The sequence below is a fragment of the Tripterygium wilfordii genome, chromosome 14 (genome assembly GCF_013401445.1).
Source record: "Tripterygium wilfordii isolate XIE 37 chromosome 14, ASM1340144v1, whole genome shotgun sequence".
Taxonomy (NCBI): domain Eukaryota; kingdom Viridiplantae; phylum Streptophyta; class Magnoliopsida; order Celastrales; family Celastraceae; genus Tripterygium; species Tripterygium wilfordii.
The window spans coordinates 9,616,656-9,643,571 of record NC_052245.1 but is presented as its reverse complement, the minus strand read 5'-3'; the positions used below and the strand labels follow the sequence as shown (position 1 = coordinate 9,643,571).

Sequence of the window (26,916 nt, the reverse complement as noted above, 5' to 3'; positions counted from 1 at the left end):
ATGTCATTTGCCAATTTATGATGTAAATGATAAAATGCCCTACCAACTTTTGGTAGGTTTAATTTTGAACACCAACTTATGGTGTGAATGATAAAATGCCCTACCAACTTTTGATAGGTTTAATTTTAAATACCAACTTATGATGTAAATGATTATTTGGAAAAAATGTTATTTGCCAATTTAATCCATTATTGCCAACTTATGGCAAATTCATAAATGAAATCAAATATGGTCCATAATCCAGATAAATGAAATCAACTTATGATTTCCTTAATTGAAATGACAACATATCAAAGAATCAAGATTTGCACAAAACAGATTTTCAAACCACACATTGCGCACAGATTTTTCAACTCTGATTTCACCTATCAAATGAGGTCGAAATGCAACGAAATTTTATATACAATGTCACAACACCTCAATAAACACTATATCAAAATTTCAGAGCAAAATTCAAAGTTTAAAGCAGTCTGCTCATCTCGGACAGATTAGGGTCTTGAAAATCCTGCAGTTTGAAGTCCTTGATTGTAGAGGCTCGCATTGGAGAAGATTGTTGTAGCAAAAAAAATAACAGGAAAGCTTGATGATTGATGAACTTGATAGCAAGAAGTTTCTCCCCTTTTCTTTCTCTCTTTTTCTTTTTCTTCCCCCCTAGCTCTCTATTTTTGCTCTCTTCCCTTAGCTCTCTCCCCTAGCTCTCTATCTTGCTCTCCTCCTCTAGCTCTCTCCCTTAGCTCTCTATTTATAGGAAATTAGGAGCTACCCATCCATTGAATGACCAACCATGGCAACCTAAGTGGAGTCACCACCATTGAATAACCAATTTGCACTAAGTAAGTGGATTCACCACCATTGAATTTGCACTAAAATGATGGATTCACCACCATTGAATGTAAATGGAGTCACCACCATTGAATTTAAGTGGAGTTGCACATCAATTTGCACTAAAATGATGGTGATGCATGGAATGATGTCAAGAGAGATATACATATATGTGTATATATGTATAGGTGGAAATAGTAATGAGTTTGACAAATCATGTGGTGGGCTTTCAAATGATAATCAAGGCATTGGTCAAGATGGTAGTGGACACAAGCAAATTAGCTCTTCATGAAATGGGCCAACAAATGTTGAACATAGGTTGGTATGAATTGGGCTAAGATATGAGTATTTGTGGGCTTAAGAATCCAAGAAAGAGAATATTTATGGGCTTATAGGTACAACAAATGTGTTTTTTTGCATTTTTGTGTTTTTTCTCATTTTTGTATTTTTTTGTATTTTAGCCGGACGAAAATCGGGTACTACAGATAGAATATGGTGAATGATCAAATATCAAATAATCAAGAATTGTAAAACAGATTTTACAAACACCCAGCGCATAGATTTTGCAACAAAACTTTTACCTATCAAATGATGTCAAAATGTAACGAAATTTTATATGCAATGTCATAACACCTTGATAAACACTATATCAAAATTTCATATCAAAATTCAAAGTTTAAGTCAGTCTACTAGTCACGGACAGATTAAGGTTTTGAAATTTCTGCAATTTAAACCAAGTAGCAGGTAAAAGCAAATAAACAAGCAAGATCAACACAATGATATATAGAAGTTCGAATATTTTGGTAATTTCACAGACCCCCTCTGGGACAACCATATCTAGTTAAATTTAAAATAATCACTTAAAGAAACTATCACATAATGATCATGCAAGTCATTGAAAGTAACTTCATCCACAAAATAAGCAAACACAAATAAACACAATTTGATGCATAACAAAACACCAACAATGAAACTTCATTCCTCAAAATCACCAGGAATGGAACATACATTTCTCAAAAGGGAAAAATTAGTCCTAATTTAGGTTTTGATACTAACAATAGTAAACAAAAGCCCTACTTCATGTTCTAATTAACAAAATCATTAACCCCAGTCATGTTCATGCCAAACTCCAATCATTATTGCTAACATTGTTATTTCCTTCTTGAGTTGCAGCAACAATAGATGAGTATTTGGAAGTTGATGTGGCAGTTTGCACTGTCCGTTGTGAAACTATCCTCCTCACGCTTATTTTATTCCTCACATGTGCAGATCTAATTGGCCCTATCTCATTTGAACCCACATGTCTCTGATTAGTTGAAGGTGCTCCTCTCTCAGTTGGTGTTTGTAAGGACTGAAGTAGTGCATTTGTTGCATAATTTAGACAAGATCATTAGTAAGTTAAATTGACAAATGAATTAATGAAGAAATTTAATAGAGAAATACCTCCCTCATGTATGGTCTATTACATGTCCTTCTATTATGCCCCTAAACTCCACATTTGAAGCATCTGACTGTTGGATATCTTCTTCTCAAGTTGCTTAGTGTTCTTGGCTCATCAAAGTCCCTTCTTCTTCTTTTCTTGGACTACCAGGTGCATTGAAATTCTTAGGTGGAAGAATTGGGTCACCTCTAACCTTAGGCCACAGTGTAGCACCATTGGAAGGCATCATAGAAAATTCATATGCCCTCTTCGTTAATGTAACACTCATTCACCAAAGTCCTCTAGTTCTCGTTGGAGATATCGTATTGTAGTTATGGCATGACAACAAGGTATGCCAGTAAGGTCAAAGATCCTACAAGAGCATTACCTGACCTTAAGATTGACAACAAACTATTTAGGTCTCTTCTTAGTCACTGTCCCCATACCAATATGATGTCCAATTAGCACTGTTTGTCCTCTCAAGCTCAAGCTTGGCAGTAATCCTTGGAACAAGCCTTCCTTGGTGTATACTTATTTTTCTCCTTAATTTGACATGTCTATTAATTGCTTCTAACCTTAAATCCTCCAACAATGTGATGATAGACTTATCTTTGTATTCTAAAATCTTGGCATTGTAATTTTCTGACATGTTATTCAGAACTGCATCATTCTTGCACTGTGTCATGAAGTATGCCTTAGACCATAAGTTTGGTTGGATCTCATGCAACCAAAGCCAAGCTGCTTCATTCACACTCCTCATATTTTCCATCTCCGCTTGAAAGTCTTGATGTATTGTTACTTTTGCACACTTGAAGAGTTGCCTCTTATGTTGCTCTTAGAGAAGTTATTGTATATGTGTCTCACATAGAACCTGTGTTCAACTCCAGCTTCTAGCCTCTGTAAAACAAGCACCAATCCCTTCTTGTCAGAGGAATGTAAAAGAAGTATTCTTTCGACGAAATTACTAAACATATTATTCATCAACTTTCAGAGGAACCAATGGTCTGAAAGTTTAAGCTAGTAACTGACATCCAAAGATTCCCCCACCATTTTGATAATATATGTTTGTTCTCACAGCTTCTTCAGTTGAAAGAAAAGAAATGATATGATGCAAAATATTATCGGGAAACTAGTTGATTCTATCTACATCTTCACCAAATTTTTGTCCTACAATAATCTTCTGACGTTTAATATAAGGCAACATGCAACTGTGTCCATTCTATACTAAAAAATGAAGTACAATCAATTTGTGCGTTAAATGTTATAAAACCAAGTGCACAATCAATTCTCAAATAAATACAGTAGCAAAAAAAGTGAAGTTGCAGCAACAACGATGATCATTCCTTCTATAAGCCATTGAGAACATATTATTCCAACAATCTAAACAAACAGATGCATAAAAAATTTGACACAAATAGATCAAATGATTAACATCATGTCTTTAGTTTGAAGGAAAGAAAGAAGAATCTACCGAAACAAATTGTTGGCAAGTAATTCTAAGTAAACATAGAATGAACTAATGACTGCCAAACAAAATAATTTTATCTCTTAACAAAACAAAGAAATGAACAATGTTTTTATTATCTGCTATACCTGAAAAAAATCTATATAGATTGTTATGCATGAAGATGCATATTTATGACATCGATTTATGCCTAAATCCATTCCACAATAAAGCCAGGATACATAAATATATTTCTTTAAAATGAATATTACAATGTTCCTCTTTTAGATTGAGTGGAATCACAACAACTTCCCTATTTATCAACACTAAAACTCAACGGTTACAACCATCCTAAGATTGTTTTGAAGGCTTAGTAAGCCGTCAATATAAAAAACAATTGGGTTCGTAAGACACCACCACCTCTTAAGAAATTATCTAGCGGTAGTAGGGTGGTGTTTTAATGAAAAACATTTAAGTTCAAAAACAAAAAGTCATGATTGTGAATATATGATTTTTGAAGCAACGTAGATATTTATGTAAATATATAAAAGTATATATCTGTCCAAGGGATCGATAAAAAAAAGTAAATAAAATAGCACTAATAAATGTCAAAGCAACTCTTTTCATGTATGAATGAAAATGATCAATAGTAAAACATCATGTCAAATACATCGTTCGAAATTAAAAACAATGAAAAAATAGAAATGGATCTTTTAGTGGAAGATGAGAAGTTCTTTTTATAAGTTATTGATAAATTCATTAATTCAAAAATAAGTGCATGATGGTCACAAGGAGAATGAGAATACAAAACAAATACCACACCTATCATTTCCAATCAAGCAAATAGAAAAAAAGATACTCACATTTGTTTAGACAACAACTTCAATCAATTAATGATTTGGTTTTTTTAACAAATGATCAAACCTTCAAACTCTAGCCTAATGTTTCATGTATGAATACAATTGTTCACAATCATAGTACATGACTTTATACTCGCGAATAGTTGGAAACTTGAAATCAATCACATCTTCATAGATGATCACATAACCACATATTCATTTCAATCGATAAGCAAAGAAAACTATATTCACATGTCATGTTTTGAATCTTGAACACAATCTAGTTCCTAATCAAAATCGAAATTCTAATTTCATTAACATATCGATATCTTTAAATTATCTCCATTTTCAATTTCCAGACAAAAGAAATCAATGTAGTCAAAACAAATTCAACAAATCAACACACACTAGATGAGCAAAAATCAAATACACACATATGAGAAACTAAGAGAAATAGTACTTAAATATGGTAGTTGGGACCCAAACAGAAGAAAATATTAAAACTTTATGGCGTCAATGGAACAAATAAAAAGAGGTTTTCTTTTTCCTTTTTATAATGACTAGAAAGACTGGTTAGGATCATCAAATGCTTTGGATTTTCTCTTTAGGATTTGTAGATTATATTGAAGATAGTTACCATAGAAGAACAACAAGTGAAGACGTTGCTCTATTTCATAAACACATCATTTCAAGTCTAACTCCCTTGGTGTCTCTGAGCAAGATCATACACTGTTGTGACGTGTAGCGAAGTGATTAAATTGAAGATAAAAGAACAACAAGTGAAGACGTGCCTCTATTTCATAAACACATCGTTTCAAGTGTAACTCCCTTGGTATCTCCGAGCAAGATCATACATTGTTGTGACGTGTAGCGAAGTGAAGTGTTTATGGAATATACAATTCTTGGGCCACTAGGCCCTGTCCAATCTTTGATGATAAAGAAAAGAAAAAATTTAAGGCTAATACCTAAGTAGTGATTTTTGGACATATAAGTCCACCTAAAAAAATGTTGGACATTTAAACACCCATAAAATGTCCAATTATATTTGTACCATCAATATAACTCCTCTATCTTCTTCCATATGATTCTTCATTTCTCTTTCTTCTCTTTCTCGTTCTCTTTTTTTTTCCTTGTCGATTATTTATACTATATAACACCGAAAGATGTGGTTTGTTATGAATTAATCATTGCAAGAAATTTTGTTACAGAGTTATCATCTAATGTTCCAAAATAAGATAATTTAATCACCCAGATAGATTTCAAATAGTATTGGTCCGAATTCCATTTAATGTGACATTAAGTCAAAAAATTTTTGGTCAAAATATACTTATGTGGTTGCTTATGTGACTTCCAAGTCAACAAATGCTTATTTGTCAATGTATAATATTTTTTAAAAACTGATGTGCAACATATATTTAAGGTTTATGCGTCATCTTCTTCACATAGTTGGAGCAGTTAAATCAAGGCTTAAAATCAATGCTCGGTGGTATGGAATCCAAGCTATAATCAATTGAGCCGTAAAATCGATGCTGATACATAATTTGGGCCCCACACCTTGCAAGAAACAACCAATCTCCAGCTAACGCGTGGCAACGACATACATTGTTATTTCTAATCTACTACATACATAAATGTATTACTTAAGCTGAGAGAAAGTTTAGCTGATTTTATGGCGCCACATCAACTTCTATATACAATATATGGATGCCACATGGAATTTTAATTAAATTTAATTAAATTTAAAAGGTTTTTTAGTTGTGCAGTTTTATTGACCTAAGTAAAAATTAAATGTTATAATAATTGTTAAATGAGTGATTAAGTTGTGCTTTTTAGTCTTTAGTGGTACAAACGAAAAGAAAAATCAAAGGTTACAATAATTGTTGATAACGTGTGTTATTAAAGGGTTTTCAAAGACCACTATTCCAATAGAAATCCAATTGAAATACAAACCGAAATACAAAACCACTATGTTCATTGATTGTTTTACTATATAAATAAATTAAATTAATCACATATAATAATTCAATTACATAAATTAGGAATATGTAGAGACACACTTATTCATGGTGATTATTACTTTATATAAATAACAAACAAATGTGCCTTTTAAACATTTTTTAGAGGAACAAAAAAAAGAAAGACAACAAACTAAACAACATGTCTCTTAATTACTTTACGGATCTAAACTCAGCTAGGCTTTGTTGGCATATCCAAGTTAGAATTACACTATGTGAGATTCCTTGAATGTAAAGAATAACAATGAGTTGATCAACACTGACATTGTTCAAGAATATTAAGCATGTAAAATCTTTATAATTTTATGTGTTTTGATTGAACAGGGCACGATCATACAAGTGGTTATATGAAATCGATAAGAAAAGTATTTCGTAGCATATTGAAGGAGGAGTTCATTTATCGAATTGAAAAATTCAGAGTCGTCGAAAGCAAATCCATGTACAAACAAGTGATTGAGAGATTCTTTGTCATGTTTTTACCTACAACAAATCTGGAGGAAATGAATGTTCTTGATACTGTTGCCATCGAGAAATACAAGTTCCAATTTCAACCACCTAATGAAATCATCAACAGGTCGAATAACAATATTGTTTTATCACTTTTATAATTTATGACTTTTTACCTCTACTGTTTTTTTGAATTAACTAACAATATAATAAATTAATTATGTCTACCTCTTCTAGTTTGTTTACAGGTGTTGGTGAAGTTGAGAAAAATGGTAAATTAATACTCAAAATTTATTGCGCGTAGTGGAGGCATTGCACTAGTATTTGTTCATTTTGTAGAATTTTCTGGTGGATATTATTAACCTAAAATCCAAGAATGAGTCACTGGAAATTAGAGCATCCACATCAGATTATCTAAACATGAATCTGTCTGTAAAATAGAGAAAGATTATAGAGAATTTGTCAAAATAGAGCTCTGCATCAGATTACCTCAAGGTTCCTTATTTTACAGAACATGAACAGTACATCTAGAGAACCACTATTTACTTCCCTAAACATAAAATAATATTTTTTATTACTTTACTTTCTCCTATCTCCTCATTTTTTTCCCTCCTTCTCTCCTCACTCTTCTCTTTCCCTCTCCTCTTTCTCTCTCCTCACTTATCTCTCTCTCTCTCTCTCCTTTCTTTCTCTCTCCTCACTCATCTCTCTCTCTCCTCACTCCTCTCCTCAATCCCTTTCTCTCTCCTCACTTTTTCTTTCTCTCTCTCTCCTCACTCATTTATTTCTCTCTCTTCTCTCTCTCCTCACTCTCATCTCTCTCTACTCTTTCTCTCTCCTCACTCCTCTCTTTCTCTCTCCTCAATTTTTCTCTTTCCTCACTTTCTCTTCAGCAACATCTATTCTTCCTAGATCATGAAATCAAGAAAAAAAAAGAGTTAAATTTCTCCAATTTTTAATAACATTAATTTATTATTTTAATTAATCTATTGTTTTAAATATAATTAATCTATTGTTTTAAATGTAATTAATTTATTATTTTAAATAGAAGTAATTTATATGAATAGAATAAATAAAGAAAAGAGAAAGAAATATTATTTTAATGCAGTAGAGAATATGATAGATAATCTGATGTAGTGTTGGCTGGATAGAGAATCTGTAAAATAGGGGAAAGTGGCATTTTTTCTGTATTTTAAGGAATCTATTAAGGTAATCTGCTGTAGGTGCTCTTAGGGTTGTCTAAAAGTTAATGTCTAAAAAGCTACAAATGAGGAAATTTTGTCTTAATGGTTTATCCTCTTCCAAATCAGTTCATTGAGAAGTAATTGAGATTTTAGTAGGATTATCTAGAAGAAAGTTTAGGAGAAGTCGGAGTTTGTTAGCCTTACGTCCTTGAATTTTCTCAAGCACACCTCTAACTACAACATGACACTAAGAGGTCAAGACCACGTTCGTCTTGTACTCTGAAGAAGAAGACACTTTTCCATGATCTTTCGTGCAAAAGTATCAATAGAATGACAATTGTTAGCCATGTTTTCCCAATTTCAAGCATGAAATCTGCAAGTCTAGAAGATGGAGCATATCACGGCCTTTTAGAACACCTATTGCCCCGCACCCTACCTTGAAGAAGGAGCACGACTAGAGAGATGCAATCATCATCCCCATTTTCAGGAAAAGATTACGATTATGAAGACCACTAACCCAATCACTCAAGTAACAAGAAGGTGGTTCCCCATGTTGTTCCACGACAGAATATGTGAGGAAAGTATAAGAAAAACAAGAAAAGAGATGTCACCATGATCATCACAAGCATTATAAAATGAGAAGGAAGAGAAGTCTACAACCACCCCGTGTCAACCACAGACTCAACATCTTCAAATCTTTATTTCTTACTTAGAAAATGACTCCGGTCACTTATCTTTTCAATTAGCATAGCTCAAGCCAACTAGTTCTAGATTTATAATTTTCTTTTCCAAAAAGTCTCTGTAGCTATGTCTTTGATTTAGTTTGTAAAGTACGCCCAAATACATCCCAGAATGTATTCATTTTCGATGAAATTTTTGATGCATTCCAGTAATGTGTTATTTTTCATTTCCTTTCATTAGAAGTTCTTTCATTCCGGTAATAGTATTATGTCTCCTGCTTTTTTCCATATTGATACGACATGAATTTTAAGTCCTTTTTCCCGGAAGGCAGCCTCGAGCCATCAACTTTGTATTCTCTATTTGCACACAATTCGTCTAGTGAAAAGGTCAGGCTTGGTGCAAGCCCTTATAAAACCTTTGGACTGACAGCAAGTCCTAACAAACCTGAACACACATTATCCATAACCCCAACACTTCTATTCCCAACAACTGAATTTTGGATATCTCCTATCTAACACAGAAGACATCGAACAATTATATCATACTATAATACCTCTTTGAGACAATTTGGGCTATCGGTGAGTAGCTTATGAGCAACACGGCCCATTTACATCCCCGACTCAAATCAACAACATGGAAGGTGTCAAAGATATCAACAAAATATCAATGATATCTTTGACAAATCAACAAAATCTTTGAATTTGTCAAAGATATCAACAACATCTTTGATTTACTTTATTGACATTATTTTTCTTACTTTTCTTTTCAACGCCTATATAAAGGCATGTTGTACACAATCAACATATAGTGAAATACAGATCTTTTACTTCTCTAACATATCCTTTTACTTATCTAACATGGTATCGGAGCCTTGGTAATCACTGTCCTGTTTCATATCAGTTTCTCACCTTCAAATTCTATTTCATCTTTCTTGCGTACTGCAGTCCTTTCTTTCGTCATTCCTTGATCTGGTTGTTATTTTTGCACCTGTTTATTGCACTTATGGACAAATCAGATATCTCTCAACCCATCAACATTGTGTTAGATGGGCGTAACTACGTTTTATGGGCACAAGCCATGTGCAGCTTTCTCAAGGGTAGGAGACTTTGGCGATATGTCACTGGTGATTTCATTCTACCTACACAGTCCAAAGATGAAGTTGATGATAAGTTTGCTGAACGTTTAGAAACTTGGGATAGCAAAAATCATCAACTCATCACTTGGTTTCGTAATACTTCAGTATCCTCCATCAATCTTCACTTTGGTCGATTTGATACTGCCAAAACTCTCTGGGATCATCTTGCTCATCGTTACACTGCCACCGATCTCTCTCATCAATATCAGATAATTCAGAATCTCAATCAGCTACGTCAACAATCCGGACAAACTGTCACTGACTTTCACTCTCAAATGCAGTTTCTCTGGGATCAACTCACTCCTACTGAACCAGTCTGGAAGAATACTGAAGATGCCAAAGCTTTTACCACATATAAAGACCATCGCCGGCTGATTCAATTTCTTATGGCCTTACAAGATATTTTTGAGCCTACTCGTGCAGCCTTACTTCATCAGAAGCCATTACCCACTCTTGATCAAGCCCTTGATGATCTTGTTTCTGAAGAAACACGGCTCTCAATCCGTCAACCACGACATCTCGACACAGTACTTGCCACTCCTCAGGTACACCAAACAAAGAAAGCTGACACTTCTTCAAAGTGTCGATATTGTCATCTATCTGGTCATCTGATACTTACATGTCCAACTCGCAAATGTCGCATATGTCGCAAAATTGGACCAAGACACTATGAACAAGATTGTCCCAGCAAAGGTGGATCAACTCAGGGCACTCATTCCAGAACACATCTTTCCGCTGCCACAACTGATCATACTGCACAGGAGAGTCCTGAACATGTACCCACAACCACTCAATTGACCAGTGATCTTGAGTCACTACTTCGTCAATTCCTTTCTAACTCTGGTAACCATTCTATTTCAGCATCCACCACTGTGTCAGGTAAATCATCATCATGGTTCTTTGACTCAGCATGTTGCAATCATATGACTGCTGACTCTACTCTTTTCACTTTCACACACTCTTCTTCGCATTTGCCATCTATACAAACTGCCAATGGTTCAAGGATAAAAGCTAGTCATATTGGTCACATATCTACTCCAAACCTATCAGTGTCCAATACATTTCTTATTCCACAACTCACTTTGAACCTGTTATCCGTTGGTCAGTTATGTGAACTTGGTCTTAATATTCTATTTACTCCTTCTGGCTGTTCTGTACAGGATCCGAAGATGGGACAGACGCTTGGGACAGGCCGTAAAGTTGGGCGACTGTATGAGCTCATCTCTTTGCACCCTTTGCATCCTACTCTCCCGTGTCATCAGTTCGCTGCATCCACAGTTCCAGCTTCCTCTTTGAGTCTCTGGCATTCTCGATTGGGTCATGCTTCTGTTAGTCGTATTCAGTCTCTTGCTTCTCATGGTCATTTGGGAATTGTTTCTAATAATCATTTTGATTGTTTAACTTGTCCTCTAGCTAAACAATCTGCTTTATCGTTCAATAATAGTGATTCTGTTTCTCATGCACCTTTTGACCTTGTGCACTCTGACATTTGGGGACCTTCTCCTACTGCTTCTATGGGGGGATCCAAATATTTTGTAATTTTTGTCGATGATTACTCTCGTTTTACATGGATCATCTCATGAAAACTCGTTCTGAATTTACTACAATCTATCATGAATTTTCTCAGATGATTAAAACTCAGTTTTCATGTCCTATTAAAACTTTTCGCACTGATAATGCCATGGAATACAAGGATTCTAAATTCTTAACCATTTTACATGACCATGGCACTATTTGTCAGCGTTCTTGTCCAGGTACTTCCCAACAAAATGGAAGAGCCGAACGTAAACATCGACACATATTAGATACTGTTCGGGCTCTTCTTATCTCTGCCTCTTGTCCTGCACGTTTTTGGGGTGAAGCAGCTCTCACTGCTGTGTTTACCATCAATCGGATTCCTTCATCAGTCATTGGTAATCAATCGCCTTATGAACGTCTTTATGGGTCTGTTCCTAACTACGATTTACTCAAAGTATTTGGATGTGTTTGCTTTGTTCTCCTTCAACCACATGAACACACTAAATTAGAACCTCGTACTCGTCTTTGCTGTTTTCTTGGGTATGGGATAGAACATAAAGGTTATAGATGTTGGGATCCTATCTCCAAACGACTTCGCATTTCTCGTCATGTCGTATTTCTGGAAAACACTTTGTTCTCCTCAGTATCACATTTCTTATCTCTTCCTTCTCCCACTAACATGGTTGATCTATTTCCTGATGAACCATCTCCCTCTGAGTCTCATACAGGTGACACTCAAATTACTTTGCCTGCTCCTGAACTGTCTTCCTTGTCTGATGGATCTACTGCAGACACTACCAGTTCCCCTACTCTTCGACGCTCTACCCGGGTAAGAGAACTTCCTATTAAACTTCGTGATTTTCAGTGTTTTGCCACTACTCTTACCTTATATGAGCCTCAGTTCTATTCGGAGGCCAAATCTAATCCTGTTTGGCAACAAGCTATGTCTGAAGAAATGCAGGCACTTGAGCAATCTCATACTTGGGATCTTGTTTCTCTCCCACCAGATAAGTCTGCTATTGGTTGCAAATGGGTTTACAAAATAAAAACCAAGTCTGATGGTTCTATTGAGCGATACAAAGCCCGTCTTGTTGCTAAAGGCTTTACTCAAGAGTATGGCATTGATTATGAAGAGACCTTTGCTCCAGTTGCTCGTCTTACTTCAGTACGCAGTCTGTTAGCTATTGCTGCTGCTAGAGGCTGGACATTGTCACAGATGGATGTGAAGAATGCCTTCCTCAATGGTGATCTTGCTGAAGAAGTCTATATGAAACCTCCTCCTGGCTATTCACATCCCCCTAATACAGTCTGTCGCCTTCTTCGTGCCTTATATGGCCTCAAACAAGCTCCACGCACATGGTTTGCCAAGTTTAGCTCTACTATTCAACAACGTGGTTTTCAATCCAGTTCTTATGACTCAACATTCTTTGTTCGTCGGACAGCCTTAGGCTGTGTTTTTCTACTAATTTATGTCGATGACATGATTATTACAGGAGATGATTATTCTGGTATCACTGATCTTAAGGAATATCTTCAACAACAATTTGAGATGAAGGATCTTGGTTCTCTAAGTTACTTTCTTGGCCTTGAAGTACTCTCGGACACTACCGGGTACTATTTATCTCAGGCTAAGTATGCTTCTGATTTACTTGCTCGGGCAGGTCTCACAGATAGTAAGATTACTTCTACTCCACTGGAACCTAATATCAAGCTTAAACCTTCTGATGGTATTCCTCTCAGTGATATCACCCTCTATCGACAATTGGTTGGTAGTCTCGTATATCTTACTGTCACCCGCCCTGATATAGCCTATGCTGTACATATTGTTAGTCAATTCATGTCAGCTCCTCGCTCTTCCCACTATGAAGCAGTCATTCATATATTGCGTTATATCAAAGCAACTCTTTATTATGGCCTTCATTTTTCTGCTGCTTCCTCACTTGAGTTGCGCGTCTACTCTGACTCCGATTGGGCTGGTGATCCCACTGATAGACGATCAACCACTGGCTTTTGCATCTTGTTGGGGGATTCTCTCATTTCTTGGCGAAGCAAGAAGCAGACTTCAGTTGCTCGTTCGAGCACGGAGGCTGAATATCGTGCACTTGCTACTAGCACTCAAGAAATTGTTTGGCTTCGTTGGCTTCTTGGAGATATGGGAGTTCAATCTCCCAGTCCTACACCTCTATTTTGTGATAATAGAAGTGCAATCCACATTGCTCACAATGATGTTTACCATGAGCGTACCAAACACATTGAGATTGATTGTCATTTTACTCGTCAGCATGTCACACAGGGAACTATTCAACTCTGCTCAATATCTACTCTTGACCAACCTGCTGATCTCTTCACCAAGCCACTCCTGCCAGGTCGTTTCAGAGACTTAGTTTCCAAACTCAAGCTTACTTCTACTGCACCAACTTGAGTTTGAGGGGGGATGTCAAAGATATCAACAAAATATCAATGATATCTTTGACAAATCAACAAAATCTTTGAATTTGTCAAAGATATCAACAACATCTTTGATTTACTTTATTGACATTATTTTTCTTACTTTTCTTTTCAACGCCTATATAAAGGCATGTTGTACACAATCAACATATAGTGAAATACAGATCTTTTACTTCTCTAACATATCCTTTTACTTCTCTAACAGAAGGTTTGTAGAAGGTCCAATAATCTAAAATTTGGCATGCGAAATGCATAGGCTTGCTATTCTTTTCATTAACTAAACTAAACGAAACGGAAACAGAAGCAACATTTTTTCTGACATCTATTTAGGGAATAAAAAGCAATTGATAAGTTAGTTTACGGGTACCGCGTTATTTGAAAGCAGCACAGTCGCTCCCTCCTCCGAGCTTTATGCAACGGCCCCTCTCTTCTCTACCCACGCCTCTCAACAAAACAAGACCCATTTTCATCTTCTCCCCTTTTTGGGGTTTCTTCTGAAAATTAATGCATTCCAATGCAATTACCTCCAATGCTCAACTCAACCACAGATTTTGAACAATCCAAGAAGTACCCATTTCGCCTTTCTTTCTTTTCTATCATGTAAGTCACTGCAATCTATCCGCATAGCCCTTTTTATTTTTGTGTTTTATTGCCTTTGTATTTTTGGGTAAAACTGTTCATCATATAAATTTTGGAATTTTATTTCTTTTCTGAATTTGTATGATAATTGTTGGTGGGAGTTAACCCATAAAAGTTGAAAACCCAATTGATGGCCAGTGCAAGGAATGTGTGACGGGAGCAAGATCCTTATGTTGTAATTGTTGCATTGTTTGTGTATATACTTTTAAATTGGCTTTGAGGATACATCTGACTGCATAATTTGGAATACCCTTTGTATTGAAAATTCTCAAAAGAGTTCAAAATGAAGAAGTTTCTTATTGCGCCATTGGTAGTGACTTTGGCTAATTATGATGTAGGGAAGAAAAACTAATAGCATCAGATAATTTTGCAGCTGTTGGTGAAGATCAAGTCATGGAATATCATTTGTAAGATTTATTCCAGGAGACAAGTTAACCAGCTATGGGATTGATGTGTTAATATAGAAAATGGGAGCACAATTGGTTCCAATTTGAAAAGGTATATAAAAATTTGTTTTCTAATTTAAGGGTTTTGATGATATAAAAGGTTCAGTGGGATGAAACTGTTCTTACCCAGCTACATTTAGAGAGTGATCACTTTTGAGTTGAGGCCATGACAAGGGAAGCACTTGATTCTCCAGTACTGGAGTTCTACAGAGACTCGGCGATTGTGTCAAGTGATAGAATTGTAAATAATTTATGTTCACAGACAGGAGAGGAATTTTCAACGGAGTTTTTAAGGGATCGTATAGCGATAAGAAGAGTTCCAGTCATGACAGATGAAGATCAATACCAGACAGGAAGACTGGGATTAAATTATAATCAGATACATGAATTGGCTTATAAGGATGTTGCTGGAATTAATCGGCTGATGAAAAAGGACTCTGAATCCAATTCGGAAGAATTTGTTCCTCGAATGGAATTTCTTCCAGAAGTAGACAATCGGTTTTATCCTGATCCTATCAGTAGGTACCACCAAGAACATGTTGCAAGTGGACAAAACTTGGGGACTTATGCTGATCATAGTTATTTTGATCAAGATGCTTTGAGACCCACAGTTGCACAAGGTTATGGTGCTGGGTCTCATCAGATGTATAATCCTTTTGGAAAACAAGTCTTGGAAGAATCGATTTCTGCCAAGATGAAATTTCTTTGCAGCTTTGGGGGAAGGATATTACCAAGGCCGAGTGATGGGAAGCTTAGGTATGTGGGTGGAGAGACAAGGATCATTTCGATTAGGAAAAACCTTAGTTTTGTAGAACTTATGAAGAAAACTTTGGCAATTTGTAATCAGCCTCACACAATAAAGTACCAGCTTCCTGGTGAGGATCTTGATGCACTTATATCTGTTTCTTCTGACGAGGATCTTCTTCATATGATTGAGGAATATCAAGTTCTGGAAAGAAACGGAGGTTCTCAAAGACTGCGTATATTTCTCGTTTCTCTGGGCGAATCTGAGGGTCCATGTTCTTTTGAAGGTAGAGCCCCAAAGCAGAATGATGCTGACAATCAGTACGTTTTCGCTGTCAATGGCATGATGGACATGAGTCCGCAGAAGAGCTCCAGTGGACAAAGTCTTGCAAGCCAAACAAACCAGTTGGGAAATGTTTCAGATTATAGTCCTAGTTTTCCTAGAGACTCTCCTACATTTTCTTATGCTTTGGAAAGCATGGATCAAAGTCCAAGTTACTCAAATATGGTAGGATTAGGAATGTTTCCAAACCCTACTGCTCAGTTCTGGGCAAAACTCAAGATCCCAAATAATTCATTCAATCAATCCTCTCCTGTATCTCCAAGGACATTACACCAAGGAGATCACAAGAACTCAAATGCACTTTTTTTCTCTGATGGTAGAGAGAGAATTAATCCCTTTGTTATGGAGAAGCTTCCATGTGAATTCTATGGCGCTGATGCCTCTAGCTATTATAATAATGTTCCCTATGGGCCTCTGCCATTGATGAACTGCCATCATGCTAACCAGTATTTGGTAGAAGCTGGCCATACTAACAAACCATGTGAAACACATTTTCACAACCGTAGTCCAAGTGGAGATTATGTGCCTTCTCAACTGCATGGGCAAAGGGATATCAACACTGATAGATCCATACTTATAGAAAGGGCACTTTCTGACTCGCAGTTGCAGGAACATGAAAAGAGGTCAACACACTTCAGGGAAGGAGTAAGCCAACTGTCCCAATGGAATCATTCTCCGGCTATGTCAAATTCCTCACAAGAATGGCCAATTGACAGGAGTGATTCTTATTCTGGTCAAGACAGAAAATTCTGTGTATGTACAGAATCTACATCAGAAGAAAGCAACTCAGAGTATAAGAACTTTCCAAACCTAAACTACTTGCCCAGTAATCATGGTTTCGCTGACAATTTACGAGACTCTGGAAGCACAGTTTCTTCTTCTTCAGTCATTATGCTGGAAAATTCTCTAGATATCCTAAGGAGGCCATCAGGTAACCAATCCAAAAGAACTGCTCCTGAGTTCCTTATCAAGATCCAAAATGTTGCCAAGGACCAGCCGTATGCAATGAAAGAGACAATTAGTGCTCAACCAGTTTTGCATGGGTTTCCTGAACCATTGCCTATTTCGTTTCAGGGATTAGATGAGCATGAACAGCTAAACCTCATTACTGTAAGTATATATATAGCTCAATTCAAAGGAAATGACTTATTTGTAATCATTGTCTTAGCAGGTGAAGACGTTTAATGTCATCATCTGTGTTTCAGAAATCATTCAAAAGTACAGCTTCAAGAAGAGAGGCTTCCTACCATGATGAAAACGCTATGAATTATCTAGATGAAAAGATTAAAAAGGCAGGGAATGTTGAGCGATCTTTTGATGATTTAAAATATGGAGATGCTTTTGGTGTACTATCACAACCCTTTGATAACAATCATGACTACAAGGCATTGGAATCCGTTATTACTGTTGAAGAAGTAACTGGTAGCTTACCTTCCGACATCCCTTATGCTACAAACATTGTCCCACATGTACAATATGAGATAGGGGATACAGATGCAGATAATAATACTCAAGAATCTGACCGTGAATTTTCTTCTCCTAGCGAGAAAGAGGCAGAGAACATGACTCAAGAATCTGACTATGTGGTAAGGATTTGCCTAGAAGGCTAGGATTTGAATTACATTCTTATGATAATGTTTAATCTGATAGATTGAGCTTTTATCATTCATTTCATAGGCAGTCAAAGCTGATAGAAGAAACAATGATGAATCTTTTAGCGATTCCACGATGGCTGAAATAGAAGCAGGCATTTATGGTTTACAGGTTACTGCCCTATTAACTGATTTATGATATATGATTCTACTGTGCTGCCGTTACTTTATATTTTCTCTCCTTTATATGACTTTGAGAATTTGTTTATGGCTGACCCAATTTTGCACAAACTGACACAATAGGTAAACAAGGTAAACAACTCTCGTACACAAATGAATAACATATTTGCCTTTTATTTTCTCTAGCTCCATATAGATGCTCAGAAGTTATGGATGGCATGTGTTTGCTGTATTTTAATGAAAATTTTGTTGTCTGAAAATGTGAAAATTTCCTGCAATCACATCATTAGTTAGCTTTCGTTTGTGTTGCAATTATCCCTAACCTCTCAACACTGGGAGGAAAAATTATATTCTTCCAGCAATAAAAGTTATTGAACAAAATTCCTCTATCATATGAATAACCCACAAAATTATGAATGCAGTCCGCTTGTCACCAGAGAGCGGATTGTGAGTCTTCTTGGTTCTTGAAGGCTCACTAGAGATGTGTAATGAGTTTCACCATCACCTTAGAGTCAGCCATTATAGGACAGGAGAGATCTGAATGGTGAAACCAAAAAAGATAAATGAAATGGAAAGGAACAAACAATGAAATTAGTTCCATGCTGAATAGAGTGCTTCTTCCTCAAACAGAGATGGAACCAAGTAGTGCCCTGCACTCAACTTTTATTTACTGCTATTATGAGGTCCTCCAGAGGCCAGGCCTGGATTCAAAAGTATAAATAGAAATATAGAGTGGTTTCTTTGAACCATGTGCTCCACTACGGCACCCCAATTCTACCTTTCCAAGTGAGTCATTTGAAGCAGATAATTACAAAACTTTAGGTTTGCAAGTAAAAAAGTAATTTTCTTATAGAGATATGTATCCCTATTATAGGTTCTCAATTTTCTCAATAACAGAAGGCCTTCATGCACAAAAGGGCGAGTTAGGCATTATTTATTGAAATTGAGTTGTGTTCTGCCTTGTGTTCATTGCATTGAATCATTTCATTTTCTACAGCTGTTAATTTTCTTTCCTGAATCACACATGGAATAATGTTTTCGGTGATTAGGAACTTTAATTTTTTTTTAAAAATACCCAAAAAAATCATTTTTTGAATACAAAACAAAGAGTAAAATTTGGACGAAAAATTTACTTATATCTGAGTGAATCACGTAGTATCCAAATTATTTGTTTTCACTTCAGCTCTCACTCAAAAAAAACTCAAGCATTGTATAACGGAAAGCATTTCTGTGGCTGTAATGGGCACAAATGGATTGCCTTGTGAGAATGACTATGCTTGTTCACTTTTCGTAGTTCTCATGACCATATTGGGTGCGTCAGTAATTAATTAGATATATTACCTGACTTCAGTAGTCATCTAAAATTGGTTGCCTTTGCGTTTATCTTTGCATTCATTAACCTTTTTTTATCTTCTTTCTAGAAATGGAAAAGTGACTTTAAATACTGCCATGCAGATCATAAAAAACGCTGATCTTGAGGAACTGCAAGAGCTAGGATCTGGTACATTTGGAACTGTTTATCATGGAAAGTGGAGAGGGACTGATGTTGCCATTAAAAGAATCAAAAAGAGTTGTTTTTCAGGGAAATCTTCAGAGCAAGAGCGTTTGGTGGGTTTTCTGATATCATTCTCATGAGAACTATTTATGTCTTCTTTGATTCTAGTTCTTATGTCACTTTTATCAACTATATAAACTTATCAAAAAATGTATGAGGATAGTTCCTTTTTTTTTTTTTTTATAAGAATGAGGATAGTTCTTTCTAAGAAAGTGTTTCAAGAGGACTAGATTTGTTTGATAAACTTCTATTATTTGACGCATAACTATCTCTGACTGGTTTTTAGTAATTTATCCTACTTTCTGATGGTAGTGTTGTGAAATATTTCATAGCAATAACTCTGACTTTACACAGACTAAGGACTTCTGGAGAGAGGCACGAATTCTGTCGAATCTTCACCATCCTAATGTGGTGGCATTATACGGTGTGGTCCCTGATGTGCCCGGGGAAACAATGGCAACTGTGACTGAATATATGGTGAATGGATCATTAAGGCATGCTCTCCTAAAGAACAGGTGAGTGATCCATAACATTGTGTTTCCTTCGACCTGCAAAAATGAAATCAATTTACTAGGTCTTCCAAAATCTTCCTGCAGAGCACTTGACTGTCGTAAAAAGCTTATAATCACATTGGATGCTGCTTTTGGCATGGAATATCTACACTTGAAAAATATTGTTCATTTTGACTTGAAGTGTGACAATTTGTTTGTTAATTTGAGGGATCCTCAACGCCCCATATGCAAGGTATATAAAGGCAGAAATTAAGTACATTATTTATTTTCTGTCATATATTTCTGTATTGGTTTCGGAGCCATTTGAATATTTGATATCTTTGTCGCATATAAGCAAATTTTTTTCTTGTAACCACATCGTAATATATTTAAGAACACTAGACTTCATCCACCTCATTTGTAGGTTGGAGATTTTGGATTGTCAAGAATTAAACGCAATACTCTTGTATCTGGTGGAATTCGTGGAACACTTCCATGGATGGCACCAGAATTATTGGATGGAAGCAGTAACCGGGTCTCAGAGAAGGTCAGGAACTTGATGAAATTTATGACTATAGAATGCAATTATATTGTTCTGGGCGCTCAAACTAATTGTACATAGTTTTAGTGACTTGAAGGATGCAATAACAGCAACATTTGGGAAAATCTTTTGTTCTAACAGGTTGATGTGTTTTCATTTGGTATTGCAATGTGGGAGATTCTAACCGGAGAAGAGCCCTATGCCAACATGCATTGTGGTGCTATAATAGGTATTAAGTTTTCTTTGACTGCTCTCGTATTTCCCCTTCTTCAGTTTTGTATTGCTTGGTCGCAATTCTGCATTTTACGATTTTGATTAATCATTCAAATCGGATCAATTTACTGGAGCCTTTTAATTACATGAGCATTGGTTCTTTTTCTCTTTTTGTAAGCATCAGAATTATCAAGATTCCCTATAATGCATTTTGCTGTTATGAGAGTTTCCTGTAGCCCTTTTAGGAATCAAGTATATATAGGAGCTAAGTGAGAGGTATTAATTGGAGATTCGTTCGTATTTTTTTCAGCTTCCTATTCAAAGTATTGATTTCGGGCCATGCATAATCTGTCATTTTGTGCTGTGAATGTGTAGCATCTGTGTTTGATATTTAAGATGTGAATTAGATATGCACATGCTTTTCATATCCCGCATAATCAGGGAGCTTAATTTGCAGTTTCGCCTTCTTGCATTATTTGCACTGTTTTAGTTCTGTTCGTGGGCTTTTGATAGCATTTAGAATACTGATAAAGAATCCTATTGTTTTGATATTTATATGAAGGAGGAATTGTAAATAACACATTGAGGCCTCCTATACCGGAACGCTGTGATCTAGAGTGGAAAACCCTAATGGAACAGTGTTGGTCGTTCGATCCAGCAGCCAGGCCATCATTTCCAGAAATAACAAACAGGCTGCGTGTTATGTCGATAGCTCTACAACCGAAGCGACGCAACCTTCTAACTCGATGAATTCATCATTTCTCATCACAAAGCATATATGAAGGTGTACTCACAAAGGATGTAGAATACATACCATATTTTTTGCGCATATATTTGGAAGAGCAGCTCGTGTAAAGTTAATGTCTTTGTAAAAAATTATATATATTCCTATTAGAAGCAAACAGATTAACAGTCCAATTCTCATGTACTCTTTTCAACATATAAATTAGGACACTCTCTGTTCATTTTTCAGAAATCAATATATCATGCCTCCATGTCAATGATGCAGGCCTTCCATGTCAGTGATGCAGGCCTTTGCAAGATTAACCATCAAATGGATGCCTTGGCCAACTTGGTTGATGTCTTGGTGAATCCTAACCAAGAAATTACATCACTCGTCATGGCCAGTTGATCATGAGGAAACTTAAGTAGTAAATGTTACTTTTGGCTACTGACAGTGACAGATAGGTCTTGTTACAACTCAGTCACTTGCTTTTCAAAGTTTCAAATTGGTCATGAATTTACTTTTTTTTTTGTTTTTTTTTTAAAGACTCATAGGTCACACACACTAAGCCATGTCCGAGGGGCATGAAGGCCATCACAACTGATGGAAACTATCCAAATCCCAACCCGCCTGGTGAGAATAAAACTCTGGACCTCAAGGTCCTAGGCAGACAACCTGACCAACCAGGCTACCTACTCTTCTCGATCATGAACTTATTGAGTCGTGCCACGGTTAGGTTTTTCTGTTAGTTTGGTTAGTCAAAAAGTTGACATGACATAAAAAAGTAAAAAAAAAATCATTTTTAACCGTCATTTGCGTATAGGTGGAAAATTTTGAGTAAATTTTATTTTATAAAATACACATTCTGTGAGCAACATCGTCGCCTTCAATGGCAACTTTGTCGTTCAGCCAGCATTTCAGACAGTCAACCTACCAAAAGCTTCCCTGGACCTTCACCATCAAAACCCAACCTAGCCCAACTGCCAACAACCTCCGGTTTGGTCGGAAGGTTGCAATGAAGTCACTAAAATTTATCCAAAAAAGGCCCTTTCTGGCCACACGAGTCACCTCCACCGGTGACCACCACCACCAATCAACAGACACGAGGCCGACTGATAAGTGTCAAAAATATACACTTTTAATAATGAATTATTAAGACATTTGTCACATAATTAGGGCTTAAAGTGATTATTACACCACTAAAATGCAAATATCATTTTTCACTCACTTTGTATTTATTTTTATATTTTCAGGCCCAATTCATACCAACCAATGTTCAACATTTGCTAGCTCATTTCATGAAGAGCCCATATGCTTGTGTCCATTACCATCTTGATCAATTTCTTGATTATCATTTGAAAGCCCACCATATGATTTGTCAAAATCATTTGACATCATTCCATGCATCACCATCATTATAGTACAAATTGGACATTCAATGGTGGTGACTCCACTTAAATGCAATGATGGTGATTCCACTTAAATGCAATGATGGTGATTGATGGTGATTCCACTTAAATGCAATGATGGTGACTCCACTTATTTTGTCATGGTTGGCCATTCAATGGATGGATAGCTCCTAATTTCCTATAAATAGAGAGCTAAAGGAAAGAAAAGTGGACAAACATTGAAGGAGGAGAGAAAGAGGCAAAAGGAGAAGAAGAATTAGAGAGTGAGTTCTTGAGTTTTTATTTTCTATTTTACAACAATTCTCTCACATATTCTTTCTAGAATTTTGTGAGATTAATTGTTGGTTTTGTAAACCTAGTATGAGGAACTAATCCTCTTACTAGGGTGATGATGGATCCACTCTATTGTATCTAAATAAATTTGGTTTGATTAATTATTAGTTTATTTATGCTATGTCAAGTGTTAATTAGCTATTCTTTATTGATAATTAAATCTTGATGCTTAGCTACCATCTAGGTTTGATTACCATGATGCAAATTGAGGCAAATGCCCATGTCCAATTTGAGACAAGCTTCTTGCAATTAATACCGGAGTTACCTAGACATAAATGCCGTATGCTAGGATCTTTGTGATCACTACATAAGTTACCATAAATCCTAATGCATTCTTGATTGTCTTAGCCAATCCAAATGCCCATGGTTGGTTGCAATTAAGAATAGGCGTGGTAAGTCAGATGCCCATGACTATTACATAAATTAGGGGACTTGATCTTTGACATGCATGAATGAAATGATAATTGTCGGCTAAATAATTTAAATACAATAGAGTTGGTGAAATCGGATCCCTAGTGTTTGTTTATTTGTGTTAATCCTTATTTATTTTGTTTCCATTGATAATTACAAAGAGTTGGAATTGCAGATATTTTATATTCAGTCCCTGTGGGTACGACACTCGTATTTGCCACTTCTGTACTACAATTGATTCGTGCACTTGCGAGTATAATTTGGGTTTGGAATCGCTATACTTTTAGCGGGTCATAAACCCCACATCAAGTTTTTGGCGCCGTTGCCGGGGATTGATTTAATATATTGTTATCTAACTCTTGTATATATGTATATATTAATATTAGTATACTACACCTCCTTAATGGAAGGTTTTTCAGTTTTATATTTGTGGATGGCTTAACCGCCCCATCTAACTATATATTATTGGCTGGTTCTACTGCTACCGCCCATATCTGTTTATAATAACTGTCACTAACACTTACTAACTTACTAACATTTAAATTTCTGCCACTAACAGTAACATTTATTTATTTATACAATATTATTTATATTTGTGGTTGGCTTTACACTGCCCCACCTGTATATATATAAATATATATACTTATATGGTCGGCTAAGCCGCCTACTATAACTTTTTATTTCTGTTAATATTTATGGTTGGCCTCTATGCCCCATTTTATTTATTTATTTTTTTTATATATTAATTTATTTATTTTGTGTATACGCACTCTTTTAATTTTGTTGAAAAAAATTAAAAATAAAAAATAAAAAATAAAAAAAGGGGTTATTATCACTGACATTTTCTTTTATGCAAGGACGTCGATCTCAAAATCCAAATCTTCTTAAATTCAATCCAGAGATTGAACGAACTCTTGCACAACTGAGAAGAGAAGTAAGAGGAACTATGGCAGAAGGGACTCCTGAGAATGCTCTTGCTAGAATTGCAAATCCACCAGTCAATGCACCTGCTCGGAGGCCAATGAAGAATTCATTCATACCTCAGAATATGGAGCAACCATCCAGCATAGCATTTCAACCCAATGTCCAAGGCAATGCCACATTCTCTCCAGTTCTACTCAATGCAGTCCCACATTTCCGAGGCACAACATTTGATGACCCTTACCTACACATCAGAGAATTCTTTGAACTCTGTAAGACACAATCTGTTCAGGGCTTGACGTCAGAAGAAGTACGACTCATGTTGTTTCCATTTTCTCTCAAAGACAATGCGAAACTGTGGTTCAACTCTTTGACCCCAGGATGGATCACTACATGGGAGCAAATGGCAACAAAATTCTTGAAGAAGTTTTTCCCAGCCCAGAAGACGAAGCAATTAAGAAGGGAAATTCAAACATGGCAGCAAAAAGATGGGGACTTATTTTATGAAGCTTGGGATAACTTTAAACAGCTACTGCTCAAATGTCCACACCACAACTTGTCACAAGATGATCAAGTTCAAGCTTTTTATGAAGGACTCGACGCAACAAACACAAGCATCGTAGACTCAGCTTGTGGAGGCATATTAATGGAGAAAAGCAGTGAAGAAGCTTTTGACTTATTTGAAACTTTAAGTGAAAATTCTCAACAGATTTCATCTAGAGTAAAGCAAGGGGTAAAGCTTCCAAAAGGAGTATATGAAGTCCACACCAGAGTAGAAAACCAACCCCAGTTGCAAGCCATGGAGAAGAAGATTGACATGTTAATGAAAGCAATTTCATCTTCCCAACAAGCAACCCAAGTTGAGATGTGTGCCATTTGTTCTCAATCTAACCACACCACGGAAACATGTCCTATGTCTTCTAACTCTGAACAAGAACATACCAATTATGTGGGACAAGGTGGCTTCCATCCCAACAACAATCCATTTTCAAATACATACAATCCAGGATGGAGAAATCACCCAAATTTCAGTTGGGGAGGACAAGGCCAGAGTAAGCAATACAATCAGAAGATGACACAACAAGTCCCTATTGAACCAAAGAAGCTTTCTTTGGAGGAGCAAATGGCTCTTCTAGCTCTCAACACCAGCAATTTTATTCATAAAACAACGGAGCAAAACAATAGGTACGACCAACAATTCAGCAACATACATGGATCTATTCAGAAACTTGAAGTTCAAGTTGGTCAAATTGCTGAGCGACTAAGTGAAAGGGAGCTGGGCAGATTGCCGAGTCAACCAGAAGTCAATCCAAAAGGCAAGGAACAAATCAATGCTATTACCACCAGACGCGGAACAACTGTGGGATTTTTAGAGAACGATGGTGAAAAGGCCAAAAAGCCTAATGATGAAATTCAGCCCAAGCCAACTGACTTATCAAAGAATAAAATGAATGAGTCTCATGTGCCTTTCCCTAGCCAGTTGGTGAATGAGAAGAAGACTGACCAGATGCGGCGAATGATGGATATATTTAGAAAAGTTGAGATCAACATTCCGCTTCTTGACGCGATTCAACAAATTCCTCCCTATGCAAAATTTCTCAAAGATGTCTGCACCAGAAAGAAGAAACTGGCACCATATGAGAAGATTATGTTGTCTGAACAATGCAGTGCCGTTCTAAACAAGAAGCTACCACCAAAGCTAAAGGATCCGGGGAGTTTCACTATCCCTTGTACTGTTGGGCAAGTCTCTTTCGAGAGAGCTTTTCTAGACCTGGGTGCTAGCATCAATCTGATGCCATATTCAGTTTTTGTGCAACTTGGTCTCGAAAAGGAATTACAACCAACTTCAATCACTTTGCAATTGGCGGATCGGTCAATAAAATTTCCACGCGGTATCATAGAAGATGTTCTTGTCAAAGTTGATACATTTCTCCTTCCAGCAGATTTTATTATCCTTGATATGGAGGAAGACAGAAACATACCAATTATTCTGGGGAGGCCTTTCTTAGCCACTGCAGGAACTATTGTGGATGTACAAAAGGGTTTTTTGTCCATGACTGTACAAGGACAAACGGTGGAATTTAATCTATTTGAAGCTACTAGACACCCTTCTGATACAGGGGAGTGTTTTAGCATTGAAGCTTTTGATGGCTCAATTTATGATTCATTTTTGGAGCATCAATCTATTGACCATTTGGCAACATGTCTTGCGTTCCCTGAACTGCAAGTTGAAGACGATGGTGAAGTTGCAGAATTTTGTGCATATTTTCAGGCACAACAACCAGTGAATCATAGGTGGATTCGTACATTTGAAGCCCTCGGTCCTTCACTTCCGAAAGTGGTTCGTTCTATTGAATCTCCACCAAAGCTAGAGTTGAAGCAACTTCCAGATCATTTGAAATATGCTTATCTTGGTGCTAA

At 36.4% G+C, this 26,916-nt stretch overlaps 1 protein-coding gene across 2 annotated transcripts; it reads left to right on the top strand.

The window, feature by feature from the left end:
- The first annotated feature begins 14,294 nt into the window (after positions 1-14,294).
- On the top strand, positions 14,295-21,688 carry LOC120015281. Of its 2 annotated transcripts, XM_038867630.1 has the most exons (10): positions 14,295-14,553; positions 14,966-17,235; positions 17,331-17,711; positions 17,803-17,889; positions 19,353-19,505; positions 19,807-19,967; positions 20,049-20,196; positions 20,368-20,490; positions 20,626-20,713; positions 21,260-21,688. In XM_038867630.1, the coding sequence occupies exons 2-10, from the start codon at positions 15,205-15,207 to the stop codon at positions 21,445-21,447; spliced, it is 3,360 nt and encodes a 1,119-aa protein (XP_038723558.1). In that variant the 5' UTR covers positions 14,295-14,553; positions 14,966-15,204; the 3' UTR covers positions 21,448-21,688. The 2 variants fall into 2 exon arrangements, with proteins under 2 accessions (XP_038723558.1, XP_038723559.1); XM_038867631.1 differs by lacking the exon at positions 20,049-20,196 and having other exon boundaries at positions 21,260-21,395.
- The last annotated feature ends 5,228 nt before the right edge of the window (positions 21,689-26,916 follow it).

What these genes read in the sequence shown, in the direction of transcription:
- LOC120015281 (XM_038867630.1), top strand. Translation starts at nt 15,205, where the DNA reads ATGACAAGGGAAGCACTTGATTCTCCAGTACTGGAGTTCTACAGAGAC. An exon ending in GTAACCGGGTCTCAGAGAAG is followed by an intron (nt 20,491 to 20,625) that starts GTCAGGAACTTG and finishes TTGTTCTAACAG; the next exon opens with GTTGATGTGTTTTCATTTGG. An exon ending in GCATTGTGGTGCTATAATAG is followed by an intron (nt 20,714 to 21,259) that starts GTATTAAGTTTT and finishes ATTTATATGAAG; the next exon opens with GAGGAATTGTAAATAACACA.